Genomic DNA, 17566 nt, shown 5'->3' on the forward strand with positions numbered 1-17566 from the left:
TAACCATCAGCACCAACAATGTCATTTGCATAAGGAAGTGACTTCCTGGCTGAGAGATGGTCAGAATAACATAGAGCCTAGGAGTGAAGGCAGTGAAGTTTGTGAGCCTAGGGCTCTGGTTCTGGTGTCTGCTTCATGGCTGTGTGATCTTGGGCAAGTTTTCTACATTTTCTGCTTCTCAGTTTTATCATCCATAAAATAACAACAGTACCTGCCTCAAATAGTGTGTGGAAGAGGCTTAAACAAGCTAATGTAAGTCAAATCTTGAGCACAATCCCTGGTGTAGCTATACATGTTTGTGTATATATCAGAAGCTCAAAATTATACCATTAGTATTAACAACATACTCTGGACCCTCCTTATAATGCTATTCTCAATATCCTAACACTTGATTTCTATTGACAACTCCTAGGCTCAACTGTTCCTCCCACCTCAGCCTCCTGAGTAGCTGGGAATACAGCCACCATGGCTGGCTAATTTTTAATATTTTTTTTTGTAGGGACAGGGTCTTGCTATGTTGCCCAGGCTGGTATCAAACTCCTGGCCTCAAGAAATACTCCCACCTGGGCCTCCCCAAGTGCTAGGATTTACAGACATGAGCCACCGTGCCCAGCTCCCTTCCTCCCCTTTGTTCTCCTAACCCCATCTCAGCATCTGCCCCTAAGGACCAATGCAACAGGACAATCAGTACATCCGTGGACTTCCCAACAGTCCTGTGGTGGACTAACCCAGGGACAATGGTCACTGTCCCCTCTGGTGCATTCTTTGTTCCCATCAGCCTAGTAAGCTCCAGGGGCTGGCAGCTGGCACAGAGTAAGAGGCTGCACTCCTTGACCTATCTATGCTGCACACAGTCCTGTGCCCATCTTGTCCTCAGATCTGCCGGGACCATGACCAACCTGCCAAGAGTGTGGGAATTGGTATATGACCCAGCTCTAGGAGGAGGTGGAGCAAGTGAATGTAGGGGAAGCTGCTCACCCAGTAGGTTTAGAGGGAGGGTGGGGTGGGGGCGCAGCAGGACCAGGCAGGTGAGGGTGTGCAGGTGAGGGTCTGTGGGTCAGGGTGTGAGGGTGAGGGTGTGCCAGTGTGGGTGGGGGTGTGTGGGTAGGGGTGTGCAGGTGAGGGTGTGTGGGTGAGGGTGTGTGGGTAGGGGTGTGTGGGTGAGCGTGTGTGGGTGAGCGTGTGTGGGTGAGGGTGTGTGGGTGAGGGTGTGCGGGTGAGGGTGTGTGGTTGAGGGTGCGTGGGTGAGGGTGGGGGTCTGTGGGTGGGGGTGTGTGGGTGGGGGTGTTTGGGTGTGGTTGAGGGTGTGTGGGTAGGGGTGTGTGGGTGGGAGTGGGCGGGTGAGGGTGTGTGGGTGAGGGTGTGTGGGTTAGGGTGTGAGTGCCTGTCTGGCTCTTCTGGGTTGGGCTGGATGAATGTTTGGGCACAGGCAGTGGCTGTCACATGGCCTGGCTGCAGGTTTGGGACAGAAGCCAGGCAGGTGGGCTGTGTCAGGCACAGCTACAAACTGTGCCAAGGAAGCGGACCAGAGCAGGGGCCAAGGGAAACCTCTGTGTTAGCAGAAGATACTGGGGACACGGGATCAATCGGGGAGGTCTTCCAAGGCACATGGTGCTTCATGGAGCCAGGGCCCAGGACAGGGAGGGCTGTAACCCTGGCTTGCCTGATTGGCTGAGCACAGACAGATAGAAGAGGGTGTGGGCAGCCCGCTAGGTGGATGCCTAAGTGAGGAAGGAATGGGTGGCCAGGTGACTGAGACCCCCAAGACCAAGACCCCACTGTCAGGTCTGTGGCTTCCAAACGCCTGTGGGAAGTGTTCCCCTTTGGACACTGAGGCCATCAGCTTCAGCTTCACACACTTTTCCAGACAAAGTCCCTCAGGTAACCTCAAAAGTCACTTCTGGCCTTCCCCAGAGGGGAAAGGAGAGGGGTGCCTGTGGGCAGGTGACCCTCAGTGCTGGTGGAGGGCACAGCAGAGAGACTGCCTGCATGTGGGAGGCCCCCAGAAAACCTTGCCCAGATGTCACCCCTCATTTGAGGCAAACTGTAAAATTATTACAATTTAGGCCAGGCGCAGTGGCCCATGCCTGTAATCCCAGCACTTTGGGAGGCCATGGCAGAAGGATTGTCTGAGCCTGCAGTGAGCTATGACTACACCCCTGCACTTCAACCTGGTCAACAGAGGAAGACACTGTATCTAAAATAAATAGGCTTGGCGTGGTGGCTCACTCCTGTAATCCCAACACTTTGGGAGGCCGAGGCAGGTGGATCACCTCAGGTGAGGAGTTCGAGACCGGCATGATCAATCCGGTGAAACCTCATCTCTACTAAAAACACAAAAATTAGCAGGTCGTGGTGGCCCGTGCCTGTAATCCCAGCTACTCAGAAGGCTGAGGCAGGAGAAATTGCTTGAACCCAGGAGGCAGAGGTTGCGGTGAGCCAAGGTCGCGCCACTGCACTCCAGCCTGGGCGACAAAGTGAGACCCCACCTCAAGAAAATAAATAAGATGGGAAAGCTATGTTCCTAACATTTTTCAAATGATAATTCATACTAAAGAATGTTACCAATACTAATGCACAAAGCATTTTATAAATTTTAGACTATTAATAAAAAGACATGAAAACTGAAGTATTTGTAATCATGCTTAATATTGGAAGTTCCTATACCTGCAATGTAGCAGCTAATTATACAAAAATTTAATAAATGACAAAATAAAATTTTGCAAACAGATTGGTAAAAACCAGAAAGAAACTTGTATTGGCAATTAACATAACATAATTAAAAATAATTTGTTATGGTCATCTGCTAAATGCTAATTAATGTAAAATGTTAAAAGATTATTTTAATTATGACATCTTAACTTTTAATGGCTTTAAATATTATAAATATAAAAAACGGGTTTCTAAATTTAAAAGAAGAATGACTAAATTTTTCAGAATTATTTCATATTTCTTGTCATACAACATAAGAACACCATCCATGTTTCCTTTTAGATTAGGAACCCTCCCTTATTATCTCACTGAAAGGAGAATGCTGGAAGGTGCTAGTAACATGACTGTCTAAGGACTCCAGAACTGAAGAAATTGTTTTGTGGCAATGCATGTCACTTCCCTAACTCAACTGGAAAAGGAGACAAAATCCTAGTGTTTTCAACCCTCAAGCTAGCAAGAAAACACAGCCCAGGTAAGCTCATCTCTTCTCCAATGGAGCTGGAGTCTACTCAACAAGAGGTGACCATTTAGAATAGAATTGTTCAGAAATTTGCTAACAATAAGCAGCCAACATAGACACATTCACCATTAAATCTAAAATTCCCCTTTCCCCCACTAGGGTGCCTGAGAGGCAGGTAGCAAAAGTGATCCCAACCACACCAAGCAAACTAGCCAGGAAACCTTTTTGCCTTCACACATCTGAGAGTCCCTGAGAAGCCGGAGACAACACGGAGGCAGCAGAACACCAACAGAAGAGTCCCAGCATCACTTCCTGGCCATAGAAGCCCTCCTGAGCAGCAGGCAGAACAGAATCTGCTACAGCAATCAGCCTGCCAGAGAAGCCTCTGCCCCTGTGGCCTAAGGTTCCACTTTCCCCAGGTGACACCATGGGCAGGTGGGCTGAAGAAGTGGGAAGGTCAAATCAACTGGCCCAGTCAGGATGCCTCTTTGATGATACAAGCAGTACTGGTCTAAGCCTCCCCTCTTCCACAGGGGAAACTAGGTAGCCCAAAGGGTGCCCAGAGGCAGGGGACCTGCCACAGCAGCCACCCTCCTGAGAGGTTCCCTTTCTTCCCCTTGGTGAACTCCCTCCAACACATAGCTTGCCAAGAAATCACCCTTTGTCTTACATGGGGGGATCCCACAACACCAAAACCCAGGAAAGAAGCCTTTTGTCCCTCTTAAGGTTTATCACAACCAAAAACAAAAAGATACACAAATAGTAAGCCCCTAAATTCTGTTAAGAACAAAACAATGCTGCCACTCACACCTGGCTCAGATGCCAGCAGAAGGAGGGCACCCTCCAGAGACTGCAGGAGAAGGGGGAGGACTCCTCCTTGCCCTGGCTGCACCTCCACCATCACTGAGGCCTGTGGTACAGAACCAGCAGCTTCTTACACACCCCAGGCCGGGCCAGGCCGGGCCCCAAAGCCCACCTACTCCCCCTTCCTGGCCCTTAGACTTGCTGCTGCTGCCACCATTAGCACCGACGCCAAAGGAACCAGCGCTGCTGTCACCCTCCATGCACCTGCCCACCCTCCAAGGCTCCTACCACTTGGCCTCCACAGGTACCCTCCTACCGCTCCTGTTGAGCTGCCATCTCCATCACCGTGGCTGCCACAACCATAGGAGATGAATCACAGAGCTGTGCCATCTTCAGGCTCCAACCTCCAGCTCACCACAGAGGACATCTCCTTCATCAGCCTGGCTTGGAGCAGCTGGGCAGACAATGCCAGAAAAACCTACAACAGTACGCAGAAAGTGACAGTGTTAGAGCCTCACCTTGTCATGCTGGCCACTGGGTGGCTGGGGCCAGTTTTGGCGAAGGCACTCACACCCACCCTCCAAAGTCCAGCCTCTCCTCCTAGACCAAGCTGGCCTCCTGACCTGGGGTGGGGACTGGAGACACCACAGTGCCCGGGGCTCCCTGGGGAGCAAGAATAGCAGAAACTCAGACCCAGCTAGTCCTCCCCACCCAAGCACCAGTTCCCATTCCTGACTCCTCCACCCACAGGACCCTGAGCCCCCGTGGTGCCCACTACTCCATGCCTGGGGCTCCCAGATGGTCTCCACAACACAAAGCAAGAGGGCAAGGGCTGGGTAACCATGGTGGGTGCGAGGGCCCTGCAGTGGTCAGAGGATTGCCATGAAAACTCTGTGCACCCTCTGCGCTCCAACATGAGCAGAAGTTGTTCACTCTCTAGAGCCTTGAGTCCAGGAAGAGGAGAAGGGCCCCTTCCTCAGAGGCCACCACTGTCATGGCCACTTCTACAACCTGCTGCTAGCAGCAGCAGTGCAGCCTCCCCACATAGCACCCCTAACCTGCCCACCCACCACAAGCTTAGCCCCCCGATTGTGCCCACAACACACCCAGAGACTGCTACAGGCAGTGTAACCCTGATAGCACCCCCAAACCACCCCTGGTGGACACTCGATAGTGTCCACAACCCATCCCTGCCACGGGTGTTGAAGCACCAAATAGTGCCCCATCAAACCCACCCCCCACCCCGACCACAAGCAGCACAGCCCCAGATAGCGCCCCCAATCTGCTCCTGTCGCGGGCAGTGAACGCCCAGGGTAGTGCACCCAACCAACCCCCTGACCCCACCTTCCCCTTTCCCCCACGGACAATGCAACATTTGACAGCTCCCCTAAAGCACCCCTGACTGCCTGCCAGTTGGCATTGTTGCTGATATTGTAGCTCATGATAGCTAACCCAACCTGCCCCCTGCATCGGCCAGTGCAGCAGCTAATAATTCCCCTAACCACCCGCCACCCGCCACTGGCAGTGCACGACAGCGCGCACAACCTGCCTCCAACCGTCTGCCACCTTAGGCAGTGTAGACCCTGATAGCGCAGTGAACCTGCCCCACTGCCAGCAATTCAACGCCCGATAGCGCCACCCACTAGCCCCCCGCAGCAGGCAGTGCAGCCCCAAAAGCACACCAAACCCGCTCCCCCACTACCCCGCAAGCAGGCAGTGCAGCCGCAGAGAGTGCACCTACCCTGCCATCTTTCTACTACTCTAACAGAGATGCAGTCTCCGTCACCACCACCAACCACAACCAGGTGAGCCGTGGTGGCCAAGGCTCCAGCTGCCAGCGTTGGGCACGGTCCCCACCTTCTCCTAGAACTCTAGCTGGTCAAGAGCAGCTCCAGCTGCCAGCCACCCTCCTACAGCTCAGGCTGCACTCCTACCGCCCCGGCTGCCATCTTACTGCTCCAGCCTCCCGCCTACTACTCCGGCCACGATCTTACTGCTCCAGCCTCCCGCCTACTACTCCGGCCACGATCTTACTGCTCCAGCCCCCCTCCTACCACTCAGGCCACCCTCCTACTGCTCAGGCCACCCTCCTACCACTCAGGCCACCCTCCTAACACTCCAGCCACGCTGCCATCTCTGTTGCCACCACCATCCAGAGCGAGACGAGCCACAGTGTTACAGGCTCCAGCCTCCAGCTCCCCCTTCTCCTGGTCCTCTAAGCCGGGAACAGAGTAGCTTGGCAGGAGATACTGGAGAGCCTAAACCGGCGTGAGGCCTCCTCAGCATGCTGGTGGGGTTACACACATAGTTTCTGGACTACATGTTCTGATTGGGTGAGAGAAAACCTCTAGGCCTTCTCTGATTGGACTTTATTTTCATACTCTGATTGGTTGTCCTAAGACTTTCTTTCATCCAATCAGAACATGATAACAAAGTCCAATCAGAGTAGGCCTCCGGGCTTTCTCTTATCCAATCCTGGAACGTGTAGTCCAGGAAAGGCATATTCATAACCTCGGTACATAAATGGTGCTGAAGAAGAGTCAGGCTATTCCAGGTTTTTCTGTGTCTGCTCACCGAGCTGCTCCAAGCCCGGCTTAGAGGACCAGGACAGATTGGAGGCTGTAGCCTGTGGCACCATGGCTGGCCTACCTGCAGTTGGTGGTGACAGAGACTGCAGTGTGGCTGGAGCGGTAGGAAGGGGAAAATAGCTTTGGGATAGATGAAAGGGTAAAGAGGGTGGTTAGTGCCAAAAGGAAAAAAGGATGGCAAGCCGGAGAAGGCATTGCATAAAGACGGTGAGGAAAAGATGTTGGGAAAAAAAAATTGGGGGTAGATGGAGGGGGAAAAACAGGGTGGTGAACAGGAGGGAGAGAAGGTTTCACAGAAAGATGGTAGGGAAAAAGTTTTTGGGTAGATGGAAAGGGGTAAGAGAGGGTCGTGAGGGGGGAACGGGGATGAGCAGGAAGGAGAGAAGGTTTGCAAAAATACGGTGGGGAGAGAAGAAAGGGAAAGAAGACTGTGGGTAAAAAGATTTTGAGTAGATGGAGGGGGGAAAAGGGTGACAAGTGGAAGGAGAAAAGAGGGTGCAGAGAGGGAGGGGGAAGAGAGAGTGGCGAGCAGGAGGGAGAGAAGGTTTTGTGAAATGACAGTGAGGAGAGAAGCTTTTAGATAGATGGAGAGGGAAAAGAGGGTGGCCAGTGGGAGAAGGATAAAGAGGGTGGCGAGGAGGAAAGTGAAAAGGTTTTGCAAAAAGACAATAGGCAGAAAAGAAAGTGTAGAAAGAAAAGACAGTGGGTAAAAGGTGTTTGGGTAGATGGAGGGGGAAAAGAGGGTGGCAAGTGGGAGGAGAATAGAAAGTGTGGCCAGAGGGAGTGGGGAAAGAGGACTGGGAAAAAGGCAATGGGGAAAATAGTTTTGGGTAGATGGAAGGCAAAAAGAGGGTGGCAAGCAGGATAGAGCAAAGAAGAGGGTGAGCGGGAAGCGGGGAAGGCTTTGTGAAAAGGTGGCAGGGAAAAATTGGGGAGGTAGATGGGTTAAAAGAGCGTGGTGAGCAGGAGTAGAGAAGAGGCTTTGCAAAAAGACAGTGGGAAAATGTTTTTGGTAGATGGAGAAGGGAAAGGGTGGCAAGGAGGATGGGAGAAAAGACGATAGGGAAACAGTTTTTGGGTAGATGGAAGGGGAAAGAGAGGGTGGTGAGCAGCAGGAGTGGGGAGAAGGCTTTGGGAAAAGATGAGGGAAATGTTTTTGGGGAGATGAAGGAGCAAAAGAGGATGATGAGAGCAGGAGGTGGAAAAAAGGCTGGTCAGGGAGAGGGAGAAAAGACAGTGGGGAAAAGTTTTGGGATAGATGGGTGGGGAAAACGGAAGTGAGTGGTAAAGTATAGAAGGCTTTGCAAGAAGACAGTGGGGAAAAAATGGTGGGGAAAAAGTTTTGGGGTAGATGGAGGAAGAAAAAGGGTGGCAAGAGAGGGAGCCAAAGATGGTCGGGAAAAAAATTCCTCCTGTCACTGATTTTTTAATACTCTTCCACTCTGGTCAGACAAAATAATTGATATGATTTCAGGGTTTTTTTGTTTTGGTTTGGTTTGGTTTGGTTTTTTGAGACGGAGTCTTGCTCCGTTGCCCAGGCTGGAGTGCAGTGGTGTGATCTTGGCTCACTGCCACCTCCACCTCCCCTGTTCAAGCCATTCTTTTGACTCAGCCTCCTGAGTAGCTGGGATTACAGGCATGCACCACAACGCCCAGGTAATTTTGCATTTTAGTTCTAAATGGGGTTTCTCCATGTTGGTCAGGCTGGTCCCGACGTCTGTTGATTGGCCCACCTCTGCCTTCCAAAGTGCTGGGATTACAAGTTTGAGCCACCACACCTGGCAAGGATGTTGAATTTTATTGAATGTTTTTTTCTGCATCTATTGAGATAATCATATGATTTTTGTTTTAAATTCTGTTTATATGGTAAATCACATTTATTGATTTGCATATGTTAAATAGTCCTTGCATCCCAGGAATAAAACCCATGTAATCACGATGAATTACATCTTTGATATGCTGATGGATTTGGTTTGCTAGCATTTTGTTGAAGATATTTGCATCTATGTTTGTCAGATATTGGCCTGTAGTTTGTTGTTGTTGTTTCCTTGCTAGATTTTAGTGTCAGGATGATACTGGTTTTGTAGAATGAGTTAGAGAGAAATTCTTTCTCCTCAATGTTTTAGAATGGTTGCAGTAAGATTGATACCATCTATTTTTTTGTATGCTTGGTAAAATTCAGCTGTGAATTTATCTAGTCCTGGGCTTCTCCTGCCTGATAAATATTTTTATTACAAATTCAATTTCATAATTAACTACTGGTCTGTTCAGATTTTTTTAAATTTATAGAGAAAAAATATTTATTTGGTTTATAGTTGTGCAGGCAGTAGAAGCATGGGACCAGCACCTGCTCAGGTTTGGGTGAGACCTCAGAAAGCATCCAATCACAGAGGAAGGCAAAGTGAGGGCCAGTGCATCACGCGTCAAGAGACAAATGAATAGCAAGAAGGGGAACATGGCAGGCTGTTTTAAACAACCAGCTCTCGTGTGACACAACAGAGCAAGGACTCGCTCATCACCAAGGGGATGGAGCTAAGCAAATTATGAAGGGTCCACCCCCATGATTCAACACCTTGCACTAGGCCCACCACCAACGTTTAAGATCACATTCAACAAGAGATTTGGAGGGTAAACACATCCAAACAATGTCATTTCACCCCTATGCCCCCCCAAATCTCATGTCTTTCTCATATTGCACAATACAATTATCCTCTCTCAGTAGTCCCCAAAAATCTCAAGCTGTTTCAGCATCAACTCAAAAGTCCGAAATCTCATCTGAGCTTCAAGGTACATTCCTCCATCTGTGAGCCTATAAGATCAAAACCAAGTTATTTGCTTCCAATATTCAATGCAGTACAGGTGTTGGGTAAATATTCCCATTCCCAAATGGAGAAGTTGGGCAAAAGAAAGGGGCAACAGATCTCAGGCAAATCTGAAACCCAGTAGGGCAAACATTAAACTTTCAAGCTCCAAAATAATTCTTGATTTCATGTCCCGCATCCAGGGCACACTTGTGCAAGGGGTGGGTTCCCAAGACCTTATGCAGCTCTGCCTCTGTGGCTTTGCAGTGTACAGTCACCATGGCTGCTGTCTTGGATCAGAGTTGAGTGCCTGTGGTATTTCTAGGCTCAGGATGAAAGCTTCCCGTGGCTCTACCATTCAGGGATCTCGAGGTGGCGGCCCCATTCCCACAGCTCCTGTAGGTAGTGCCCCAATGGGGACTCTGTGTGGAGGCTTCAATCCCATATTTCCTGTTGGCACTGCCCTAGTGGACTTTTGGTTTCTTTCTGATTCATTCTTGGAAGGTTGTGTGTTTCCAGGAATTTATCCATTTTCTCTAGGTTTTCTAGTTTATGCACACAAAGATATTCTGAGGATCTTTTCTTATGTCAGTGGTATCCTTTGCAATGTCTCATTTGTCATTTTTGATTGTGCTTATTTGAATCTTCTTTTTTCTTGTATAATCTAACTAGCAATCTATCATTTTTATGTATCCTTGCAAAGAACCAACTTTTTAATTTTGCTGATTCCTTTTATGGTTTTTTTGGTCCCAATTTCATTAACTTATTCTCTAACCTTTGTTATTTCCTTCTACTAGCTTTGGGTTTGGTTTGTTCTTTTCTAGTGTGTTTGGCTATTTTCGCTTGTTAATTTGAGATCTTTCTCTCTTTTTATGTAGGCATTTAGTGTTATAAACTCTCCTCTTAACATTGTTTTTTCTGTATCCCAGACGTTTTGGTATGTTATGTTTCTATTTTCATTTGTTTCAGGAATTTCTTTAAATTTCTGCCTTAATTCTGTTATTTACACAAAAGTCCTTCAGGAGCAGATTGCTTAGTTTCCATGTACCTCTGTGGTTCGGAGAGTTCTTGATATTGACTTCTAGTTTTATTCCACAGTGGTCTGAGAAGATACTTAATATAGTTGTGATTTTTAAAAATTTATTGAGGCTTATTTTATGACTGAGCATGTGGTCAATTTTAGAGAATGTTCCATGTGCAAATGAGAAAAATGTACATTCTATGGTTTCTGGGTGGAGTATTCTATAGATATCTATTAGGTCTGTTTGGTCAAGAGCCCAATTTGAGTCCACAGTTTCATTGTTAGTTTTCTGCCTAATAATCTGCCTAACTAATCTGCTTACTGCTGTTGGTGGGGTGTTGAAGTCCTCCATGATTATTGTACAGCTGGGTATCTCTTTTCTTAGGTCTAGTAATATTTATTCTAAAATTCTGGGTGCTCTAATGTTGGCTGCATATATATTTAAGACAGTTAAGTCTTCTCGTTGAATTGAACACTTCATCATTATATAATGTCATTCTTTGTATTTCTTTTTACTGTTGTTAGTTTAATGTCTGTTTTATCTGATACAAGAGTAGCAATACCTCTTTTTTCTTTTTCGTTTATGTGATGAATCTTTTTCCATCCATTTACTTTGAGCCTGTTGGTATCATTACACATGAGATGGGTCTCTCAAAGGCAGCAGAAGTGTCTTCTTTTTTTATCCAGTTTGCCACTTTGTGTCTATTCAGTCGAGCATTTCAGCCATTTACATTCAAGCTTAATATTGATGTGTTAGGTTTTCTTCCTTTTATAGCATTAGCTAGTTACCTTGTTGTCTCAATTGTTTAATTGCTTTATAGGTTCTGTACATTTTGTATTCATGTATGCTTTTATGGTAGCAATTATCATTCTTTTATTTTCACGAGTCAAACTCCTTTAAACATTTCTTTTAGAGTCAGTCTGGAGGTAACGACTTCCCTTAGCATTTTCTTGTCTGGAAATACCTTATTTTCCTTTCTTTAAGAAGCTCAGTCTGGCAGGTTATGAAATTCTTGCATGGCTGGGCGCAGTGGCGCACACCTGTAATCCTAGCACTTTGGGAGGCCGAGGCAGGCAGATCACCTGAGGTCAGGAGTTCAAGACCAGCCTGGCCAACATGAAGAAACTCCCTCTCTATTAAAAATACCAAAATTTGCCAGGTGTGGTAGCGGGCACCTGCAATCCCAGCTACTGGGGAGGCTGAGGCAGGAGAATTGCTTGAATCCAGGAAGCAAAGGTTGCAGTGAGCTGACATCACACCACTGCACTCCAGCCTGGGTGGCAAAGTGAGACTCTGTCTCCAAAAAAAAAAGAATCATTGGATGGCATTCTTTTTCTTTAAGAAGACTAACGCTAGGCCCCAATCTTTTCTAGGTTGCAGGGTTTCTGCTGATAAGTCAGTAGTTAATCTAATTTACTTTATAGGTAATTTGGCCCTTTGTTTGAGCCCATCGTCTGGGACGTGAGGAATGCCTCTGCCCAGCCACCCAACATCTGGGAGGTGAGGAGCGCCTCTTCCCAGCTGCCCCGTCTGGGAGGTGAGGAGCGCCTCTGCCCAGCCGCCCCGTCTGGGTTGTGAGGAGTGCCTCTGCCCAGCCACCCAACGTCTGAGAGGTGAGGAGCGCCTCTTCCCGGCTGCCCCATCTGGGAATTGGGGAGTGCCTCTGCCCGGCCACCCCGTCTGGAAAGTGAGGAGCGCCTCTGCCCGGCCGCCCCATCTGGGATGCGAGGAGCCCCTCTGCCCGGCCGCCCCGTCTGGGAAGTGGGGAGTGCCTCTGCCCAGCTGCCCATTTTCTGGGAAGTGGGGAGCGCCTCTTCCCGGCCGCCCTGTCTGGGAGGTGAGGAGTGCCTCCCTCTGGCAGCCCATCGTCTGGGAGGTGAGGAGCGCCTATGCATGGACGACACACAATCTGGGAAGTGAGGAGCGCCTCTGCTCAGCCGCACCATCTGGGAGGTAAGGAACACCTCTGCCCGGCTGCCCTGTCTGGGAAGTGAGGAGAACCTCTGCCCAGCTGCCCTGTCTGGGAGGTGAGGAGCGCCTCTGCCCGGCTGCCCATCATCTGGGAGGTGAGGAGTGCCTCTGCACGGATGACACACCATCTGAGAAGTGAGGAGCGCCTCTGCCCAGCCGCCCCATCTGGGATGCGAGGAGCACCCCTGTCCGGCCACCACCCCATCTGGGAAGTGGGGAGTGCCTCTGCCCGGCTGCGCATCATCTGGGAGGTGAGGAGCTCCTCTGCATGCACGACACACCATCTGAGAAGTGAGGAGTGCCTCTGCCCAGCCATCCCATCTGGGAGGTGAGGAGTGCCTCTGCCCGGCCGCCCAGTCTGGGAGGTGAGGAGCGCCTTTGCCCAGCTGCCCATTGTCTGGGAGGTGAGGAGTGCCTTTGCCCAGCTGCCCATCGTCTGGGAGGTGAGGAGTGCCTCTGCCAGGCCGCCCCATCTGGGAGGTGAGGAGTGCCTCTGCCCAGCTGCCCATCGTCTGGGAGGTGAGGAGCGCCTCGGCCTGGCCACTTCGTCTGGGAAGTGTGGATTGCCTCTGCCCGGCTGCCCCGACTGGGAAGTGAGGAGCGCCACTGCCCGGCCGCCCAGTCTGGGAGGTGAGGAGCGCCTCTGCCTGGCCACCTCATCTGGGAAGTGAGGAGCGCCTCTGCCCAGCTGCCCCGTATGGGAGGTGAGGAGCGCCTCTGCCCGGCTGCCCCCTCTGGGAGGTGAGGAGCACTTCTGCCTGGTCGCCCATCATCTGGGAAGTGAGGAGGGCTTCTGCCTGGCTGCTCCATCTGGGATGTGAGGAGGGCCTCTGCATGGCCGCCACCCCATCTGGGAAGTGAGGAGAGCCTCTGCCCGGCCACCCCATCCAGGATGTGAGGAGCACCCCTGTCCAGCCACCACCCCATCTGGGAAGTGGGGAGCGCCTCTGTCGGGCTGCCCCATCTGGGAGGTGAGGAGCGCCTCTGCCCAGCTGCCCCATCTGGGAGGTGAGGAGCACCTCTGCCCGGCCACCTTGTCTGGGAAGTGGGGAGCTCCTCTGCCCAGCCACCCCATCTGGGAGGTGAGGAGTGCCTTTGCCCGGCCACTCAATGTCTGGGAGGTGAGGAGTGCCTCTTCCCAGCTGCCCCGTCTGGGAGGTGAGGAGCACCTCTGCCCGGCCACCCCATCTGGGTTGTGAGGAGTGCCTCTGCCCGGCCACCCAACGTCTGGGAGGTGAGGAGTGCCTCTTCCCGGCTGCCCCATCTGGGAAGTGGGGAGCGCCTCTGCCCGGCCACCCCGTCTGGAAAGTGAGGAGCGCCTCTGCCCGGCCACCCCATCTGGGAGGTGAGGAGTGCCTTTGCCCGGTCACTCAATGTCTGGGAGGTGAGGAGTGCCTCTTCCCAGCTGCCCCGTCTGGGAGGTGAGGAGCGCCTCTGCCCGGCCACCCCATCTGGGTTGTGAGGAGTGCCTCTGCCCGGCCACCCAACATCTGGGAGGTAAGGAGCACCTCTTCCCGGCTGCCCCATCTGGGAAGTGGGGAGTGCCTCTGCCCAGCCACCCATTTTCTGGGAAGTGGGGAGCACCTCTTCCTGGCTGCCCTGGTTGGGAGGTGGGGAGTGCCTCCCTCTGGCAGCCCATCATCTGGGAGGTGAGGAGCGCCTATGCGCGGATGACACACAATCTGGGAAGTGAGGAGAACCTCTGCCCAGCTGCCCTGTCTGGGAGGTGAGGAGCGCCTCTGCCCGGCTGCCCATCATCTGGGAGGTGAGGAGCACCTCTGCACGGATGACACACCATCTGAGAAGTGAAGAGAGCCTCTGCCCGGCCGCCCCATCTGGGATGTGAGGAGCACCCTGTCTGGCCACCACCCCATCTGGGAAGTGGGGAGTGCCTCTGCCCACCTGCCCATCATCTGGGAGGTGAGGAGCGCCTCTGCCCGGCTGCCCATCATCTGGGAGGTGAGGAGCGCCTCTGCACAGACGACACACCATCTGGGAAGTGAGGAGCGCCTCTGCCCGGCTGCCCCATCTGGGATGTAAGGAGCACCCCTGTCCAGCCACCACCCCATCTGGGAAGTGGGGAGTGCCTCTGCCTGGCCGCCCCGTCTGGGAGGTGAGGAGCGCCTCTGCATGGCCACCCCATCTGGGAGGTGAGGAGCACCTCTCCCCAGCCACCCATCGTCTGGGAGGTGAGGAGTTCCTCTGGCCGGCCACCCGGTCTGGCAGTTGAGGAGCGCCTCTTCCCGGCCACCCCTCTGGGAAGTGAAGAGCGCCTCTGCCCAGCCGCCCCATCTGGGAGGTGAGGAGCGCCTCTGCCTGACCGCCACCCCATCTGGGAACTGGGGAGTGCCTCTTCCCGGCCTCCCCATCTGGGAAGTGAGGAGCACCTTTCTCTGGCTGCCCATCGCCTGGGAGGTGAGGAGCGCCTCTGCACGGATGACACACCATCTGGGAAGTGAGGAGCGCCTCTGCCTGGACGTTGTGCAATCTTCCAAGTGTGAAGTGACAGCCTTTCTGCAGGTGTACCCAACAGCTCTGAAGAGACAGCCACCATTGAGAACGGACCATGATGATGATGGCGGTTTTGTCAAAAAGAAAAGGGGGAAATGTGGGGAAAAGAAAGAGAGATCAGATTGTTACTGTGTCTGTGTAGAAAGAAGTAGACATAGGAGACTGCATTTTCTTCTGTACTAAGAGAAATTCTTCTGCATTGGGATGCTGTTAATCTATAACATTACCCCCAACCCCGTGCTCTCTGAAACATGTGCTGTCAACTCAGGGTTAAATGGATTAAGGGCGGTGCAAGATGGGCTTTGTTAAACAGATGCTTGAAGGCAGCATGCTCGTTAAGAGTCATCACCACTCCCTAATCTCAAGTACCCAGGGACACAAACACTATGGAAGGCTGCAGGGACCTCTGCCTAGGAAAACCAGAGACCTTTGTTCACGTGTTTATCTGCTGACCTTCTCTCCACTATTATCCTATGACCGTGCCACAACTCCCTCTCCAAGAAACACCCAAGAATGATCAATAAATAATAATAAAAAAAGCATTGTGCATCACCCCAAGGGTAGAGGCGTGTGTGTGTGTGTGTGTGTGTGTGTGTGTGTGCGTGTTTGTGGATAGTTTCTCCTAGCTAACCATAAGACAGGAACTTGGAGTCTTGGGACAGGAAGAGAGAAAAGAGGGGAGAAAGTATCCTGAACCAAGTATAGGGTTGTCAATCTGTTAACTAGAAGGTTCAATAGTTGGGATTTATTTCCACAAGACAAGGAAATTTGTGTTTTTATAAGTATATAAAAGTGTTCCTGTCTGTCTAGGCTTGTACTTAAATGGGAGACTATAAACTCTATTGTCCAGTATTTTACTGAAAACTATGTATGACACTCTACAGTCCACTGTGACATTCCTACAGCCAAGAAAAATAACTGAAAACACTGAACGTGTCAGGGATTCATGATAAGGATTCATTTCTGGAGCAAAGACTGGTCTCGTGAAGAAAGGACCTGTCCCCTTCTCATGCATGGGATTCTACCCCCATCCCACACACCAGAAGCACTGCCAGGACATCTCTGCCCTATGCTGTGAGGTGGGTGGTTTAGGGTACCATTGTTATATGACTTTTATCATTTTAGTTCTGTACATCCTATCCTGGGAAGTAAATTTTTGGTTATTTCTTTTCATTTTACCTTTTCTTCTTGTTTAACTTTAAAATGGAAAAAGAAGCAAATGTTCACAATAAACTTTACTGTTTAATCTGAAAAAAAAAGAAAAACATTGCAGAATGACAGCCACAGTTTTAAAAATAAGCACATTATAAAAATAATAAAATTGTAATAAAACTAATTATAATGAACATATAAAAGAAGTTTTCCCATGGATATTAGTATCATAAAACAATTTATATTATTTAACCAGTTATAGACTCACTGTTGGCATGTTACATTTAACACACACTTGACTTTTGATTTGAAACCATTTCCTCATTAAATCCTGTATCTCACCTTTGAGATTAATGTGATAATGTGATGTAGCCTCTATTGATGCCTCAGAGAGTGAGAATGTGATGTAACCTCTAGTGAAGCCTCACACTGTTTATTAAGATCAGCCAATTTTTTTTGAAGTTGTCTCACAATGACCTGACAAGACATGTTTTTGATTTTGTAAATCATCTTATCAAATTAACAATATTTACTTTCAAAAGTATCCCCAAATATATTGATTCAGTTTATTTTCTTCATTTGTGCACATTGCTGCTTGTTAGTGAATTTACTTAAGGACACAAGAAGGTGTAATCTTTCTGCCAAATTGGTACTGTCTTACTAGACACAAGATTCATCCCACTAGTAATTTTTTCCCTTAATGAATCTGTAATTCTTCACAACTTACTGAAGTCTCAAAAAAAAAAAAAAAAACGGCAGGACTAGTGGTGGTAAATTCTACACAGTGGAATTCTTTCTTTCTTCTGTATTAGAAGCACAAATCAACATCAAAGTTCCTCACATATTCAATCACCTGCTGAAATTTTTCCAATAGATTTTTATCTCAGAATAAAAGTATTTTTATTTCGAACTTTACAGGCCCTTGGTAACCTGGTCTCCACATCCCTCCTGACCTCAGCTCCTGTGTTTCTCTCCTCTACTCACTTCTTTTGTACTATACATGAACCCTGCCACCCCTTATGAATTGAAAAATGGGGATCCAATGCAAAGCTAATAAATCACAGATAGCTACAATCATCTTTCTGTGGGACAAAGTTCTATCCACATGATAGTTTCTGAGCCTTGAAATAGAAATTATGAGCAAATGATTTGTAACAATATTCAAAATAAATTATGAATACCAGTGGGGTGATTAAATCAAATTTGATATTGCTAAAATCCACTACATTTGTCCTAAGGTATTATTTAACAAAACACAGATGCCTTTAAAAAATTGAGAAGTTTTAAAAATACATAATTTCAAATTCAAATATGTTCAGATTAAGTCAAATTGACATAAATGAAAATAAAATTCTACCAACTAAAATATATAAAAAGCTACTAAAAACGTGTTATTACAAGATGCAGAAATGTACACTTCAAAATATACTTCAAATACACTTATGTTCCTCTGGAAAATTTAGAATTAACTGTCAATGTAAATTGCTGAACTGAATCTTAATTTCAAAATACTAATTGCTGATATGGGCATTCCCATTTTTCTGC

General features: G+C 49.3%; 1 protein-coding gene across 1 annotated transcript in view; it reads right to left on the reverse strand.

The window, feature by feature from the left end:
* LOC107966649 (ankyrin repeat domain-containing protein 30B-like) overlaps window positions 1–17566 on the reverse strand; it is a 118703-nt gene that overhangs the window by 19697 nt on the left and 81440 nt on the right. Inside the window, 4 exon segments of the mRNA XM_054675061.1 lie at window positions 4293–4454; window positions 14746–14893; window positions 16049–16116; window positions 16364–16498. Coding sequence (XP_054531036.1) covers window positions 16397–16498 — 102 coding nt within the window. The 3' untranslated portion in view covers window positions 4293–4454; window positions 14746–14893; window positions 16049–16116; window positions 16364–16396.

The sequence above is a fragment of the Pan troglodytes genome, chromosome 22 (genome assembly GCF_028858775.2).
Source record: "Pan troglodytes isolate AG18354 chromosome 22, NHGRI_mPanTro3-v2.0_pri, whole genome shotgun sequence".
NCBI lineage: Eukaryota > Metazoa > Chordata > Mammalia > Primates > Hominidae > Pan > Pan troglodytes.